Source organism: Pogona vitticeps, chromosome 15, assembly GCF_051106095.1.
Source record: "Pogona vitticeps strain Pit_001003342236 chromosome 15, PviZW2.1, whole genome shotgun sequence".
Classification (NCBI taxonomy): domain Eukaryota; kingdom Metazoa; phylum Chordata; class Lepidosauria; order Squamata; family Agamidae; genus Pogona; species Pogona vitticeps.
This window is the reverse complement of record NC_135797.1, coordinates 6,130,976-6,147,520: the sequence shown is the minus strand read 5'-3', so window position 1 is coordinate 6,147,520 and position 16,545 is coordinate 6,130,976. Positions and strand designations below refer to the sequence as shown.

Sequence of the window (16,545 nt, the reverse complement as noted above, 5' to 3'; positions counted from 1 at the left end):
GATCGGACCAGATCAACACATGAGAAGCAGGTCTTTTGTAAGATTACTGGCTCTTAACAACCAATTGTATTTTATTGTATTTTAATTGTTGTAAGCCAGCCAGAGACGTTTGGGTAGAGTGGGTGGCATATAAGTTAAATAAATAAATTGAAGACGGAGCTGCCCTGAAATAGTTTGCATTACAATAGAGACACTTTGCAAGAATTTACTGCTCTTGAAAGCTCCTGAGGCTTTCGCCCTCCTTGTTCCATTACTCCACTTAGGCAGAAGACACGGGGGGGTTATTTCAAAAGCAAGGTTTCTTGTTTGGCAACAAATAGTCCATGCAAGCCATAAATTCTTCTCTCAGGAGGCACGGAGGTGACGTAGGCGCAATGAGATTCCGTGGCTGGAGACCAGATCACTCGGGAGGCAGCCGACAGCCTGAATGGGCAGGGGAAAAGGCAAACGGTGAGAATGATCTTCAGAGGGGTTTACAGATCTCAGTGCCCTCCTGAGCATGTACAGAGCTCCATGTGGTGCAGCGCAAGAGGTGGGCAGAAGAGAGATCAGGGTCTTCTAGCTGATTGGGAGGGGGCGCAGCATGTCAGCAAGGGGGAGCCGCCAGCAGAAAACTTACGCGTAGGTCGAAGCTGCAGGACTTCCTGGAAGTAACAGGGGGGGAGGAGTCCGTTTTCGTTGCCTGGCGTGAGGATGACGCCGTTCGCCGAGCGGAAAAACGTGATTCCATCTGTGTGAGCACAGAGGGAACGGTAAGTGAAATACAAGGCATGAGAGGAGTGAACTGTAAAATGGGACACGGCAGAAGGGCCTGATCCCCCCCTCCTCACTGTGGATCAGTCCTTCCCTCTCTTAGCTTGACTTCTTATACTTATTCAACTGAAAAGTGGAATATAAAGGATTAAGCCATCAGCCAGGCCTGCTCTGGCCCAGCTTGGCGATCTGGCTTTCTCCCTTTCTTGATTCCCTGACAGTGTGGCCAGGAAAGGCCCCTGGTGAAGAGACAGGGCAAGAGAGGCAGCCAAGCCCACATCGGCAACCTCAGCAGGCACGGCTGTCTTTCCGTGGCGGAATCCATGGTGGGGCGAAAAGCGCTGGGCTGCAGCCGGTGTTCACGAATGATGCTGCTCACCTGCCAGAGCTTTGGCGATGTTGATGACTACAGCCACCTCGCAGTTCTTCCGCATTCCTGCAAAGCAAATAACCAGGAAAAGGTGGCCCTCGGCCTTTCTCCTTAGTGCAAACATTCCCGATTACAGCTCTCTGCCTGCAGAGCGAGAGTTTGGGAGTTTGATCCCCCCGCTCGGCCTCCTGGTAGAAGGGCCAGCCTGGGTGGCCTTGGGCAAGCTGCACCATCCCAGGATGCCCCCCCCCCCCGGAAGAAGGGAAGGGTAAGTCCCTTCTGAGTTTTCTCTACGTGGATGGGAAGCAAAAAGGGATGGTCTACTGGGGGGGGGGGCTTGCAGGAACTTGAAGCTACTGTAATTCTGCTCTGTAAATCCCTGCAGTTCTTTAGCTAAAATTCAACACTCAGCCCAGAGAATACAGGCCAGGATGCTGGATAAATGTTGGATATAAGCAGATAGAAGAGGGAACACACGGCAGAGGAAAAGGCCTACTCACCGCTCAAGACCGTTGTATCCCCGGGCAAACCCGGAGCTAAGTGGATGTGAGCTCTCCCCATCCGGGAGAGGCCACTCCGGCGAATTGCTGGCCAGTGGCGCAGGTAAGTGCCATGGGCCACCACCTCTGGGAAATCTGACAGGTGCAGCAGTGGGATCAGCTCCAGTTCAGAGACCTGGCAGGGGCACAAAGTGGAGTCATAGGAGAGATCTTGCCCCCATTAAAGAGGGATTCCTATTTATCCCAGTTCACATTTTAGGCCAGCCTATTTACACATTTATAACAGGTTGATCCCCCTTTAATTGTCATCGTCCCATTCCATCCCACGGAATCCTGGGATTGGTCTTTGGAATTCTAGCGCTATTGCTATGATTCCTGGAAAGGCACAGCCATTGCCTAGCAGTCACGGTGAGGCGCCTCTCTAGATTACCAGTCCCATAAGGTGGAGTCGCGACACCTTTGCAGTATAGACACACCTTTAAAAAAACAAAAAAAACAACAGAATCACAAAGACATTTCCCTGTCTCAAACGGATGCTCAGGTGAACTGAACTTCAATCCACAGCAGGATTTGCCGTCCCTCCTGGTGCGGATGAGCACAATGACAAGAGGAACATACGGAAAATAGGCAATATCCTCAGTGATGGAGAAGGTACCGTACTTCCATTGGTATCTAATCTCACACGGAGTATTTAACTGGGGAGAACAGACAATCTTCTGCATCAAATGTTTAAGCTGCTAGTCCTCTTGATGCAAACCTGCCCCCTGTTCACCATCCCGAGTGCTACGTCTCCTCCCCTGTCTTCACTCCCTTCTCCCTCACCTCCAGCGAGTGCCCCTGATTGGCCCGGATTTGGAGGTGCCCACTGGAAGAGTGCGGGCGCAGGGAGAAACGTTGCTTGTCGTTTGTTTCTACAACCCGCTGGACGTCTTCCAGGGACCACGGCCTAAACTGGGGCAAGCGGAGGACCTCGGCCACGTCCACAAAGCCATCTGAGATGCAGGAAAAGCAAGACAGTGAGAGACTCCCTCCCACCCACCCCTTGACAGCTCCATTAACCAAACAAAATGACAGTTAAGCTGTGTGATACTGTAGGCAATGCTAACGATGCAACTTTGACAATGTACTCTAATTGCCTGAATAGCTCAGTTGCTTAGGTATCTGGCAGTAGAGCCAGAGGTGTGGAATTCGAATCCCCACTGTGCCTCCTATGAGTAGAGCCAGCCTGGGTGGCCTTGGGCAAGCTGCACAGTCCCACAGCGCCCCTAGAGGGAGGGAAGGGTAAAACCACTTCTGGATACTCTCTACTCGGAACACCATGAAAAGGGGCGCCCTAAGTTAGAATTGACTGGACGGCACTCTACTAGAGCAAGAGCAGTTTTAATGTGCTAGAAGGCTATGTCTGGGATCCATTTAAGAAATCAAAAGTAAACCCATCAGTCTGCAGAGATCCTCTTGCTGACATCTTATTTTGTGGTTTGCTCTGTAAACATGACTGGTTTTCCACTCTTCGCTCTGCAGGTGATCTCTTGCAAAGCTCTCCCTCTCTGATTAGGATATATCAAGGCCTGGGTCTGCCCGAGGGGACTCCCACTGGACTATTGAATATCTCCCCAAAGTAAGGCAGCATCTCCTTTGCTGGACAGCACCATAGCCTAGATCTGATTTATAACCCACTCCCTTTCCACCAGTTCATCATGGAAGGCGTTTGATTCCACTTTAAATGCTACGTCTCCATCCGGTGGAATCCTGCTATTTGCCATTTGGAAAATATACAGAATTCTCCGCTAGGGAACTCTGATATACCTTGAAGCGCAGAGGAAAAGACTATGTTCATCGCTAAACCACAGCTCCTTAGGATTCTTCCAGGTGGACCCATAGATGCTGCAATGCTGGATAGCTCAGTGGTTTAGGTCAGAGGTTGGGAGTTCGAAGACATTTGCCATTTGGAAAATATACAGAATTCTCCACTAGGGAACTCTGATATACCTTGAAGCGCAGAGGAAAAGACTATGTTCATCGCTAAACCACAGTTCCTTAGGATTCTTCCAGGTGGACCCATAGATGCTGCAATGCTGGATAGCTCAGTGGTTTAGGTCAGAGGTTGGGAGTTCGAAGACATTTGCCATTTGGAAAATATACAGAATTCTCCACTAGGGAGCTCTGATATACCTTGAAGCGCAGAGGCATGACAGGGGTTGGATTTGCTGATCCATGGGGTCCCTTCCAGCCCTGCAGTTCTAAGATGACGACGACGCTATCTATATCAAACTGATTTAATTGTGGTGTAGAGACACTCTTACAAGACAAAAATAACATATGGTTGCCATCTCTTTTTCTTTGATTTCCAGTGCCCCAAAATGCCCCAGGCAGAGGACATGCTGGCAAAGTTTCTATTTTCCAATTATGGGGGGGAGAGGGGAAAGGATAGATAATGGCTACTACACTCACCAGGTCCCATGCCTAAACCCAACTTGTCTGCACCGTGACGCAGGGCATAAGAGAGGGCTTTGGACAAGCGGACGTCTGGATCCTGGGAAAAAAAAAACATTTGGAAAAAAATGACAGCAAAATGGTCAGGATGTCTGATGCATTTCTATCTCCTCTTTTATTTTGTTCTAGTCAGAAATACAGTGGTGCCTCGCTTAACGATTGCTTCGTATAACGAAAAATTCACTTAACGATGGCTTTTTCAGAGTGATCTTGTGCTTCACTTAACGATTTTCCCTATGGGCGATTTTCACTTAACGATTTTGGGACCATGCTTCACTTAACGATGACAGTTTTAGGTCCCCTTGTTTCGCTTAACGTTTTTTTTTTACAGCCCCGTTTTTGCTATTTTTAAAATATTCTAAAATGTTTAAAAATGTTTAAAATGCTTGGAATCGTTAGTGCACCTAATAAAACCTTCATTAACTTAATTTGGCTTTGTTCTGAGTCTTTTTGATTTTTTTGTGAATTTTTTTCCCCCATTGAAATAGGCTTCAATGCATTTCAATGGGTTTCGCTTAACATTTTTTCCTATGGGGATTTTCGCTTAAGGATGGTAATCCGTTCCAATTGGAACGGATTATCCGGTTTTCAATGCATCTCTATGGGAAATGGTGTTTCGCTTAACAATGTTTTCACATAGCAATGTTTTTTTTGGAACCAATTAAAATCGTTAAGCGAGGCACCACTGTAGTCTAATTAACATTTTAATTTGTCTTTAATTTTACCTATATTTCATATACGTCTGTAATTTTATATTGTGTAACCCTTTGATATGAATACAGAAAGAAAGATCTGCCGTTTTCCCCCAAGATCATCATTGCAGGGTACGTTCCAACCCCACCATCTATGTCTCGATCAGCACAAACTGGGAGGTAGCAGTGAAGAGTTGGAGGTCTGCGGTATGGATACTTAAGGCTTATCTTGAACCTCCTGAAAAATTAAACTGCTGCCCTTGGGTACAGAAGAGAACACTATCCCATCACAAGTGTTTAAGAAAAAGTCAGCCTGCCTATCAAGTAAGCTTTTCTGAAATATTCATGCAGGAAAAGGCAGGATATGCTGCTATTTTATTGATTTGATTTGATTTATATCCCGCCCATCTGGTATATTCTACCACTCTGGGCGGTATTTAAGAGTGCTTAAAATGGAAAACTGCACATGATGGCAGATTTTCCAACACATGCTGGAAAATTAAAAGGTTGTTATTTTGCCCTTTCAACTTGGAACTAACGGCAATGGCATAAAACTCAGAATGATGCTGGCAGGGATGATGTACGGAGACAAGAAATATACGGTGTGTGCTCTGCAGATGAAGTGATATTAACCGCCCCTTAAACCCACTATCAGTCCCAAAAGACCATTAAAGTTAGAGCCTAAAATGATCTAGTACCATCCTTCATAGGCAGCAGACCAGTAACAACTTGTCATCCGTTAGACCTTTTTTAAAAACTGAAACTCAGGCTAAAATGCAAGAAAGAATATAAACTTCAACCCCCCAAGTCATGTTGGCTCTGTCCCCCCCCTTCAGAAAAAACCTTCCTCCATCTCATCAAGCACTCCTTTTAGATGCTGTAGTAGTAGAACAGGGAGCTGTGTTAATCTGTGCAAGTGTTATGGGGGAAAATATAAAATAAATAATAATTTGCAAAACAACCAATAAAAAAGACAAAAATGTGATGGTACCTTAAAGACTAACTGTTGTATTTTTTAACGTGAGCTTTTGTGAACATGTCCATCAGACAAAAGAGAAAGAAACATAACATGGCAACAATTTATACCTGGCATCAAAATATAGGTATCAGATTCATGTTACTCTACCACTGTTATTTTATGGCACAGGTTTTCACATCTTTTTTACAGCACAAGCTTCAGTGAAATAGCTGCATATCAAGACACTATTATCACCCCAAACACTGACTTTCTTACCAACCAACCACAATCTCTGCATTTTGATGCCAAGTATGAATATCTGCCACGTGAGATCTCTTTCTATTAATAGCTGACGAAGGGGACTTGACCACAAAAGATCATATTAAAAATATATAAAAATTCGGATTAGGCCGAGCAGATTGGGGGGGGGGGGGGCGGACACAAGGCAAAACGGGACGTGGAGGGGGGGGGGAATGGGTGTTCCTCCTAACCTGATCTCTGTGTCTTCTCCTGCTTGGCTGCTTTTTGCCTTTTTTGGAAAGGTTTTGCGGAGCCCCCGCGAATCCGGATCCTTCTGGATCCATTGCAACCACAGGACAGGGAAAAGACTCAGGCAGGAGCCCCCGGGGGGGGGCACTTGCTTGATCTGGCCCCTCCGGTTCGCTCTCGCTACCCACTAGGGGTTTCCGAATTAAGTCTCCTGCCTCCCCTTCCCCTTCCCCACCGCTCGGGGGGGGGGCTCCCCTTGGCCACCCAGCCCCACCACCCTCCCAGCCCCAGGAGAAGAACCGACTTGCAGCCCAAAGGCAAGACTGGCTCTTGAAGTCCTGGCTGTCAGCTGACCAAGCGGGAGCCACGCCCTCCCGCGAAGGCTTCTGGGAGTTGTATTTCTCTCCACTAGACACCGCCTCCTTCCTCCAGCCGAGGCCTGGGGCAGCCCAGCGGCCTTGACTACCCCACACCCCTTACCCCTGGCCCTTCGGGGTGGGGCTGCTGGGAGTTGTGATCTGAGGGGGGGGGCGCTGCCCGGTGCCCTCGGAGGGCCCAACTCAAGGGCCCATACTCCCCTTATGGCCATTGTCCCTGGTTAAAGAGCATGTGCAGAGTGCCTTTCGCTTAGTAACTCTGTGGAGGCTGCCTTTGCCAGGGGCCAGATTTCCAGGCAATAAAATTGACATGAACATGAAAGAAAAACGTACATACATATCCCATGAAAAACCCTGCCCTTCTCAGATTGCGAGTTGTGGGAAGGAACTCCTCTTACATTTAGTGCACAGTATTTGTGTGTTTGAATGTGAGTGTGTGTATACACATACAGTATATGGGTTGCAGCAGTTGCATTTGCCTATTTATGGCACTCCCCGAGGTGTGGTAACCCAGTTTGTTGTGGTGACTCAGATTAAATAAAAGTCCACAAAAAGATAAAAAGTCCCCAAAGAAGTAAAGTCTACAGAAAACTAAAAACCCAGAACAAATTCTGAGGTAAAATTAAAAAGATCTCAGTCAGGAAAGCAGAGCCGAAGCTATAATCTGAGGTTAAATTCTCAGGAAAGTCAGTCCGAGGAAATTTGTGAGGTGAAATAGGAACTAAAAAGTGTAACTAAGGCGGTTTTAACTCTTCCTTGTAAATGAAGTGTGGCCAGCCTATATGAAAGAAAAATTTAAAATGGATTTAATTCAGAAAAAGGGAATTCTGTGGCAAACTTTGAGAATTAACAAAGATGAATTATAAACAGTTGACCAATAGACGACCGATCATTAGAAATAGGTGTACAGTACAAAGTAAAGGCTTGTAATTAAGAGTGTTAAAAGGGGAACAAAATTACAGAATGGACTGTCATATATCACAGTCTCCCAGATATTCAGTTACGTGAGGAATTCAGAGACAGTGAGACAAATGCTTCCCAATTTAAAATATTTTTATGGTATTTCTATTCAAACATCCATCATGAATCTTTTTAGGCCATTAGGCCAATTTTAATATTTCACTTATTGTGTGTTTTAAACTGTGTGAATTTTATTGTTGTGAGACGCTTTGGGTCCCTTGTTGGGAGAAATATGGCATCATCATCATAAGGCAAGTTAAGTTCAAATAAGAACTGTGAGCAACATATAAATAAGTATTTAAGCATTACAGACAGTTTACAAAAAGCAGGTTTTGAAATGACAGATGAATTAAAGGGTTTCTTCTGTCATCACTTGGAGACAGTTCTGAGGTGTTTATATCTTCAAACATAGCTAAAAACTCAACCTTTCCATGCGACGATGTTCACAGATTATTCACAAGGTGGCACTGTCTGTCGCATTTTTGTGCCTTTTTTGCATTGTTCTTGGTTCAGCTGCCTCAGAGTCTTTGGAAGGTCCTGCAATTTCAAGGGCAAATGTGTGGGAAAGTGGGTGAAGGAAAACAGGAGCGATTGTCCCCAAGATTCAGGAAACAGGCTGGAAAGTAGGGTACATGAACCACGTCAATTTAAGGCAAGGGGCAGCATTGTCAAGGCAACTGAGGTTTTTTTTCTATCTTGTATATTTGAATGTATATTTCTCCACCTAACCAACACAGTTGAATGCTATTATTTAGCACAGTCTACATGTTTTATAAAAGGTTCTTGATGTAAAAGAAAAATAATTTAACCAGATTCTCTCATGGAATAATTTTGGACTTTACACTTCAAGCTGTTTGGAGAAGGAACCATTTTTCTGTGCAGAGTGCATTGGTGATACCATAGGTATATAGGAAATGCAATGTGTTGAGCTGTTCCAATCTGTGTTCTAATACTTCAAGAATTATATGAATCTGAGGTTGCCAGCCTTTGGAACTGGCCTCATTACCTGTGCAGTTCAACCCCAATTTGAGCTACAAGCCCAGGCCAGGTGACAGAATGGGCTAAATGCTGCAACAATTTTTAACCTGCCAGGCCTTGCAGATTAATTTCTTTGTACACATGCAGGATCAAGCAGGGACATTTCCTTTGCATCCCGTTGGCGACCTTTCATGGCTGAGAGCTGCATCTGTCATGTCAAGAGGCGGGTAGGTGAGTTGTTCCCTTGTCAAGTAGACATGAGCACGTCAATGCAGCAGCTGAGCCGCTCGGGTCCCAGCTCAGACGCTAATCTGCTCAGGTGATGAGCGGAAGGCGAGGGGAACCTGGATCCCTGCTCATTAATTGCCTCCAAGCTGCCAATAATCCAGATAATCTCAGCTCTGGGCCAAGATCAACAAAATCCTTGACATTCAGCTCCTCTCATGCCAGCTTTGCTCCACCTCCTCCCCATTTCTCAGCCTTAGGGGGTGTCTATTACTCTGAGGTATGCTAATCAGCTGTAGCTGGGGAATGGGAACCTAAGGATCATCAAGTCCTGCCTCTGGCTCCACAGTCAGAGACCTAAACCACTGAGCTTTCCCAGAAGTTGTCAAACATTCAGTACTGAAGGCACTGCCCTGAGAGACATCCCAGGCAGTGGGAAGCTCACACAGAAGCCAACCTGATTTGCAGATGCAAAGAGGAAATGCAGACACATTCAAGAGCCTCCATACACGCTTAGAGTCTGATTCTCTACAGGCACCCACCAGTGAGGAAGTATTTCAAAAATACACATTCTTTATTGAGAAATGGGTTAACAATAGGTCCACTGCTGGCAAAGAGTTAAAGCGGGTGTCTACTGATTTGTTGTTTGAGGGTGGTGTGTGGGCAGAGAACCCTCTCTTTGTACTTCTGGTGGAACTTCCCCGCTTTTCCCAAAGAACAGCTGGTGACTGGGGGGCAGCTGGTGCTTTGTGTAGCCGTTTGCCACCGTATAGAGCCTTACGGCTCCCTTGGCTGATGGGCAGAGTTCTTTCCATAGCTCCCCATTCTGCTCCAGAGTCAGGACATCCTGGAACACAAATAGCAAGTTAAATCATGCATTTGAAGAGATGTGTAAATGGCAGAATGTGTGTGCATTTGGGGGCTTAGGGGATGTTCATGCCCTGCTCTTAAAAGGAATTGTGATGGAAGGGATTTTCCAAGAAATTTTGAATGACTGTAGCAGCCCACTCCACTTGGCTCTTCATAGACACACAAAGGAAAGCTTCTTTCTCTTATAACAAATATTATTTTGGCTACTGTGGCTTCCCTTGAACACCTGATTTATATTAGCAATTGCATGTTAAAGAAAATTAAATGTAAGGTACTTCAGTGCAGTTTAATGAATTCTGAAGTCAGCCAGGACTATGTGTTAACTTTAGAGAAAGCATATAGATACTACGATCTCATTGTGAACAGCAAGATGGAGAGCCATGAATTCCATCCATGGTTAAATTTCTGCTAGTTAGGTAAAGGTTCCCCTTGACATTTAGTCCAGTCGTGTCTGACTCTAGGGCGCGGTGCTCATCTCCGTCTCCAAGCCATAGAGCCAGCGTTTGTCTGAAGACAATCTTCCGTGGTCACATGGCCAGCGTGACTAGACACAGAACACCGTTACCTTCCCACCAAGGTGGTACCTACTTATCTACTCACGTTTGCATGCTTTCGAACTGCTAGGTTAGCAAGAGCTGGGACAAGCAATGGGAGTTCACTCTGTCGTGTGGATTTGATCTTACTGTCTAACTCAGGCTCTTTAACCCAAGCAACTTTCTGGAGGGAGGCTATCCCTACATTTTCAAAAGTTTCAGATGTACCTCTCTTTTGATAAAGATGATGCTGGTGGATTCGTGAGCTTCAGGACCTCCAATAGCGTAGCAGTGCTTTGCTTGTTCACACGTCAGGCTGCACCTGAAGGACAGAGTTGAGACAGAATCAATCAGAAACCTTTTTGATTTACTTTCGTTGTTATTTTTACAATTCAGAACCTGAAGAATACATCACACTAGTAGAGTTCATTCGGCGGATCAAATAAAGAGAAACTGGGATCATAACCTGACAAGCAGCAAATCAGAATAGAGGAGAAAATACTGGACAGATTATGGAGAGAAGGCTTTGGTGTGCTGGATGTAAATCCTCACAATGGCTAGACAAACTTTGACCACACCTGACAGGGCTTATATACTGTATAGGACTCTCAATCAATCACAAAAGACTTAAGACTTCTAACCCATCACAAAAGGCTCACCAGGATGCGCCTGAGGTCTGCGGAGGAAAGATCTGAGATATCATAAGGTCCTTCAGACCTTGAGGCTTCTGCCTCAAGATATGGAAATATTTGCTACTAGCTGTCGGAATGTCAAAGTATTGTAAATTTTATAGGCCTGAACAGGTCCAGACTGTGGTATTGATGAACTGCCATAATGAACACCTGTGTAACTGCTGAGTCACAGTGACTATGAAGAAGATGATGCAACATTTGTGCAACACCCATGTAAAGGAAGATGATGCAACACTTGAAGTGATTGGACAGAAGGAGCTGTTCAACTGTATATAAGTGAACACTGTAGACATTAATGTATCTCTTTCTTTCCTCTTATGCTATCCTCTATATGCTGCTTTGCTTATATTTTTGCCTGCCATGCGGAAGGTCTGCTACTTTGTACATTTGTATATATTTGTTAGTACACGTGTCTTTTTGCAGAAGAAGTGTGTGTGCGTTTTTCTTCAATCAGAGAACTCTGCACATTAAACAGCAAGAAGGTGACACGGAAGGCTAGGGCTTCTCAAGAGGCCTGAGGCAGCCTAGAATGCTAGAAGTGACAAAATAAAGCATGCACTTTGCCTTCAGATAAAGTCTGATTTATTTATTACTCCTTTGTTACATTGTATCCCATTTCCCATCAAATGGCCACAGAACCAGCCTCATGCATCCATACATAAAGCCAAGCTGGAGATCTGAACTGCAGGAAAAAGGAAGACCCATTCCCTTCCGAAGCTGGAGAAGTTCCATTTTTTGGGAGGTGTATTCCCACCCAGTATGCCCAGTGGCCATGCAGCATCCAGCTTTGCTCCTTCTCTTTTCAGAACAGGATTCAAAGTATTACCTGACATAGAATTCCACGCTACAGCGGCCGGCGCTGGTCTCGTTCCGAGCTATCCCGAGCAACACCGGCCTGCTCAGTGAAGACGCGGGAAGGTTCACCTGGGAAGCATCAGAAAAGCTGCTTCAGCAATGGGCAGCGGCTGGCAACCAAAAATCCACTCCTGCCTCCATCGCTTGTGACCCGCCTCACCTCATCCTGGATCTCTCGCAGCACAGCAGAGAACAACTCCTGGACCACCAATTCTCCCCGAAGGTCTTGGTGGCAGATGGGTCCCTCTGAGGCAGTTTGGTCCTTCACTACCTGCAAAGCAGGGGGGGGCAGGGATGGAAAGGCTGTTTTTATTCCCAGGGACCTAGATGTGTCACAGATCTAACTGAATGGCCACAGAATCATAGAGCAAATGAGTTGGAACAGCTCTATCAGGCCATCAAGTCCAACTTCCCTGCTCAACGTAGGAACTGAAATCAAAGCAGATCTGACAGATGGCTGCCCAATTTTCTATTGGATGCCTCCAGCGCTGGAGCACTCACCACCTCCCAAAGTAATGGGTTCTATTGTCGTACTGCTCTAAAAGTCAAGAAGTTTTTTCCCCTGATCATCAGACGAAATCTAACTTCCTGTAGCTTGAGTCTATTATTACATGTCCCGCACTCTGGGATGATCAAGAGCAGATCCTGCCTTTCCTCTTTATGACTACCACGATGACTCAGGCATGCTAGTCACAACAGGACCTCTGCAAAGTTAAGAGCTGTGTCGGCATTGCAGTTACTGTGGACTGCAGAGACCCAGGTTCAAGATCATGCAAGGCTGTGAAATTCATGGGGTGATCTTGGGCCACACACTGCTAACCTCACTTAATTGTTATAGGAATAACAGTGTGAAAGTACAGTAGATCGTATCTATGTCCTTGGAAGAAACATGAGGCATACCTTTAACAAACAGGTAGCAAAACATCAAGTATGGACCATGAGGATATTTTGTAGAAATAACCCTCAAAAATCAGGTACTGACCTCTCAGAAATTTAGCTCATAGCCTGTCTTGTACCTTTTTCATAGGCGTATAATTTCCCCCTTTCCTTCCACTTGTCCAGCCTCTGATTCCTCAAGCCCCATTTTCCAACATTTTTTCTACAGCTTAAACATTTGGCCATGTATTTCGATTTGACGTCCTTGCCCTTTTTTTGGCATTCTTTTTTTTAACCCTCCAACTGTAGGAAAAGTTCTGTTGAACTCAAAAGCTTACATATTTTCTGTATTTGCAATTAATCCTAGTAGAGGTATTAGCCAGCAGTGGATTTGGGATTTTTCTCCTTATCAGAAGGCATTTATGCAGAGGTTGGGTAGCCATCTGTTAGAGAGGCTTTAGCTGTAGATTTTGAATGGGGGGGGGGGTCAGACTAGCTGCCCTTTGGGTGTACTTGCAACTGTACGATTCTATGATACAAATAGATATGAACTACAGAAGACCTACCTGTGGTTCAGGATGACCCCCTGGAATATCCATCTTCCCAGGTGCCTCGGCAACACACAGGCTCCGCCGCAAGAAGACAAACTGATCATCTGCCATGTGCAACATGGCGCCAACCCCCAGTGGATGGGCAAGATAGGCCTGGCTGTCTCCGAAATCTTGGCGCCCTTGTTCCTGGAGTTGCCCTGCTGTCTCGGACAGGTTGGTACCCACAAAGTCCTTGTAGCAGGTGAGCCCAAGGCAGAAAGTCACAATACCCTCGTCGATTCTCAAGGAATTGAGGCGGAATTTGGATCCATCAAAGAGCCAGGGGCTTTCCTGGCGACGGGCCTCCCAAGCGGTCTCAATCTGGAGCTGGTCCCCAGGGAGCAACCGCCGGTCGTAGAGAGGGGAGACCTCAGCTCGGACCTGAGATTCCGTGATTCCGTTGGGAGATGGGCACTGGAACAAGATGGAGATTTCTGGATCCATCCTTCCCCTGCTTTATCCATCGAAGGGTACCTGGAAAACAATCCACACAAACCAAATTACGTCCAAGTCTGTTGTCTCCAGATCTCTCAGGTGGGGGCATTTTTCTGATCCTTAATGCACAGCTGCCAGGCATGCAAACATTCATAAGAATTAACAAACAGTTCGGTTGCCACCTTTATATGGGCCTGACCCCAATCTCTATGAAAAGCAGCTAGACGGAGTGAAATTAAAGAATATTTCTCCGACATGGAAATGTAAAGAGCGGGTGCATGCTGACAGCACTTTCTGAGTCTTAGATTCCTGTCAAAAGGTCACAACCAGTAAAGCTGGTAGTCTGATTTGTTTGCAAATTTAAAACAAATAAACATTCTAGTTGAAAGCACCAAATAAATATATCTCTGCAAAATTTGGTTGGCGATTCTAACTCTCAAAGGAAGTAGTGATTCTGGGTCAGAGTAAGGGCCTGTTGCATCTCTTGGGAACTCTTCCCAAAAAACTTCGCAGCTCTTAGTCTTTAACAGTGTGATTTCTTTTTCCACAAAGCCAGTATAACTAATTAATCCCGGCCAAACTGACATGTATCTGTCAAAACAGAAGCTGGAGGCTGAGCTTTTCCTTGAGCAGTTGGAATTATCATGAAGATTCTTTAACTTTTCTAGAGCTCAGCCAATAACAGTTGTGGAGGCGGAGCTCTATTCGACTTCCTGAATTCCAATTTCTGTTGTGCCACACCAGCAGGAAGGTCTACCTTAGCTAAGGTTTTCCAAAGCCTGCAAGAGGAAGACAAATCTGAAATCGTTACTTAAGTCTCAAGGAATCAAAGATAGGCTACTCTTATATACAGAGGCTCTCTTGTAACTACCATTCTAAAACAGCCCACGACTCTTAGCTGCACTCTGGATCCAAGCAGCATGTGTGGCTTTTAAATGATGTTGCATCTTGCCTTTTTGTAATAAAACCTTATTTTCCCCTCCGTTCCTCGAGTAAAATCGCAGAAAGGGACGAAAAAAATAAGGTTTTCTGTATCTCTGCCCTTTTCCAGTTTAATCTAGCGAGCTGGATAAATTAATGACTTGATTTAAAAAAAAACACCGCTTTTTTGTCTCCTATCTACGCGGCCCACCAGCAGCCGCGATGATTGTCGCTTGGGATTACTAATTGTTATGTTCATTATCGCCCTGATTGCCCTCTTTATTCACGCGCCGGGAAGCGCCTGCCTCGCCCCGGACAATCAGGCCATTTAGTCGGGCAGGTTTCTGGGCTGTAGCCCTGGCTCTCACAAATGAACATTTCCATAATAGCTATGCTAATGACGCCAAGGCTGGGGAGGGAGCTGAGGCTCATTTTCGGGGCGGCTGAAAAGAGGGGCCGACGAACACGTGTCGCCGCTGTCCTTTCCCACGACCGCTGTGCGCGCGCCTCCAAAGAGATCGGGGTCGGGGGAGAAGGAAACTTAAGGGGGAAAAGCCGGGCAGATCCTTTTGGGGTGGCCGGCTTCTTACCTCCTGGATGCCTGCAGCTGCTGCCACCTCCCGGAAGGAAGTCTCCGGCTTTTGGTTTGTTTTTCCCCCCGTGTTTTTAAAGCTCCGGGCAGGAGCACCGCCAGCTGTTTTTCCGTGGTTCTTACCACCCCCCTGGCTTCGCTCTGCTGTTTCGTGCCCAGGACCCAGGTTCCCCCCCCTCGCCAGGATGAGAGTGGCCAGAAATAGACCGCCCCACAGTTTATTCCGACGAAGGCTATCACTTATTTGTTTGTTTGTTTGTTTGTTTGTTTATTTATACCCCCCACCTTTGTCCTAAAAGATGACGTTCAGGGTGGCATATAAACTTTTTAAATTACAGTAATCACAACAGAGAAAACAACAACAGCAATAACAGCAGCAGCAGCAGCAGCAGCAACAACAACAACAAGAACAACAACAACAACAACAATGCGCCCCCAGTAGACATTGTCCAGAGGGGCGGGGTAAAAATTGAATGAATGAATGAATAAAAACGACGCCGACAACGACGACGACGACGACGACGATAATAACAATAACAATAACAATAACAATAACAATAACAATAACAATAACAATAACAATAATAATAATAATAATAATAATAATAATAATAATAATAATAATAATAATAATAATAATAATAATAATAATAATAATAATAATAATGTCCCAATGTGGCTTCTCCATTTTACCCAGATACTCTTGGAGAAATCAGGCCACAAGTGAGTTTCCTTGAAGCCATTGGCCCCCAAACTTGGGCCTCCAGATGTTCTTGGACTTCAACGCCCAGAAATCCTGGCCAGCACAGTTGGTAGTGAAGGCTTCTGGGAGTCGTAGTCCAAGAACATCTGGTTTACAATTCCTGGCTTGTTCTGAAGTAACAAGCGAAGAAACTCAATTTAGATGACATGCTAAACATTCCTGGTTTGCTTAATGATTGTGTTATTAAAACCAATGTAGAATTATTTCACAAGAAGCCAGGATTCACATGAATTCTACCTAATTGTGTCTTCTGGACCCCAATCTCTTTCAGACAGGGGTGTCTTGCCCTTCTTTGCTGACAAAGGACTTCCCAAACCTCCGTGAAACACTCTAAAAAACTATACTATGCTGGATCTCAGTACTTTGCTTCATCACCAAGATGTTCTGGAGAATTCACACTGGGAAATGCACAATTCCTGCAATTAGCCTTTTCTTTCTGTGACAACACATTTTCATCAGAGGGAAATCAGACATGCAAATCAGGCCTGTGTTCATCTTCCAGTGGCCAATCACAAAACAAAGTTTGCTGGACTGACTAAGAGTACATGATTGACAATCATATGTCTTTCAATTATTAAATTCGACACCAATGCCATGCTAACTGTACCATCAATGATTTCAAT

General features: G+C 45.4%; 2 protein-coding genes across 2 annotated transcripts; both read right to left on the bottom strand.

The window, feature by feature from the left end:
- Positions 1 to 53: 53 nt before the first annotated feature.
- TRPT1 (tRNA phosphotransferase 1) lies at positions 54 to 6,506 on the bottom strand. Its single transcript, XM_072984227.2, has 7 exons — positions 6,258 to 6,506; positions 4,075 to 4,156; positions 2,446 to 2,615; positions 1,624 to 1,798; positions 1,133 to 1,189; positions 620 to 730; positions 54 to 423 (listed from the first exon to the last, which is right to left on the bottom strand). Exons 1-7 carry the CDS (start codon positions 6,348 to 6,350, stop codon positions 401 to 403), a joined length of 711 nt encoding a protein of 236 aa, XP_072840328.2. The 5' UTR covers positions 6,351 to 6,506; the 3' UTR covers positions 54 to 400.
- Positions 6,507 to 9,348: 2,842 nt separating this feature from the next.
- On the bottom strand, positions 9,349 to 15,302 carry NUDT22 (nudix hydrolase 22). Its single transcript, XM_020801710.3, has 6 exons — positions 15,158 to 15,302; positions 13,188 to 13,685; positions 11,906 to 12,016; positions 11,717 to 11,814; positions 10,427 to 10,520; positions 9,349 to 9,642 (listed from the first exon to the last, which is right to left on the bottom strand). The coding sequence occupies exons 2-6, from the start codon at positions 13,653 to 13,655 to the stop codon at positions 9,427 to 9,429; spliced, it is 987 nt and encodes a 328-aa protein (XP_020657369.3). The 5' UTR covers positions 13,656 to 13,685; positions 15,158 to 15,302; the 3' UTR covers positions 9,349 to 9,426.
- Between the last annotated feature and the right edge of the window lie 1,243 nt (positions 15,303 to 16,545).

What these genes read in the sequence shown, in the direction of transcription:
- TRPT1 (XM_072984227.2), bottom strand. Translation starts at nt 6,350, where the DNA reads ATGGATCCAGAAGGATCCGGATTCGCGGGGGCTCCGCAAAACCTTTCC. An exon ending in GGAGAAGACACAGAGATCAG is followed by an intron (nt 4,157 to 6,257) that starts GTTAGGAGGAAC and finishes TTTTTTTCCCAG; the next exon opens with GATCCAGACGTCCGCTTGTC. An exon ending in GGGTTTAGGCATGGGACCTG is followed by an intron (nt 2,616 to 4,074) that starts GTGAGTGTAGTA and finishes CCTGCATCTCAG; the next exon opens with ATGGCTTTGTGGACGTGGCC.
- NUDT22 (XM_020801710.3), bottom strand. Translation starts at nt 13,655, where the DNA reads ATGGATCCAGAAATCTCCATCTTGTTCCAGTGCCCATCTCCCAACGGA. An exon ending in GGGGTCATCCTGAACCACAG is followed by an intron (nt 12,017 to 13,187) that starts GTAGGTCTTCTG and finishes CCTGCTTTGCAG; the next exon opens with GTAGTGAAGGACCAAACTGC. An exon ending in TCATCTTTATCAAAAGAGAG is followed by an intron (nt 9,643 to 10,426) that starts GTACATCTGAAA and finishes TTTGTGTTCCAG; the next exon opens with GATGTCCTGACTCTGGAGCA.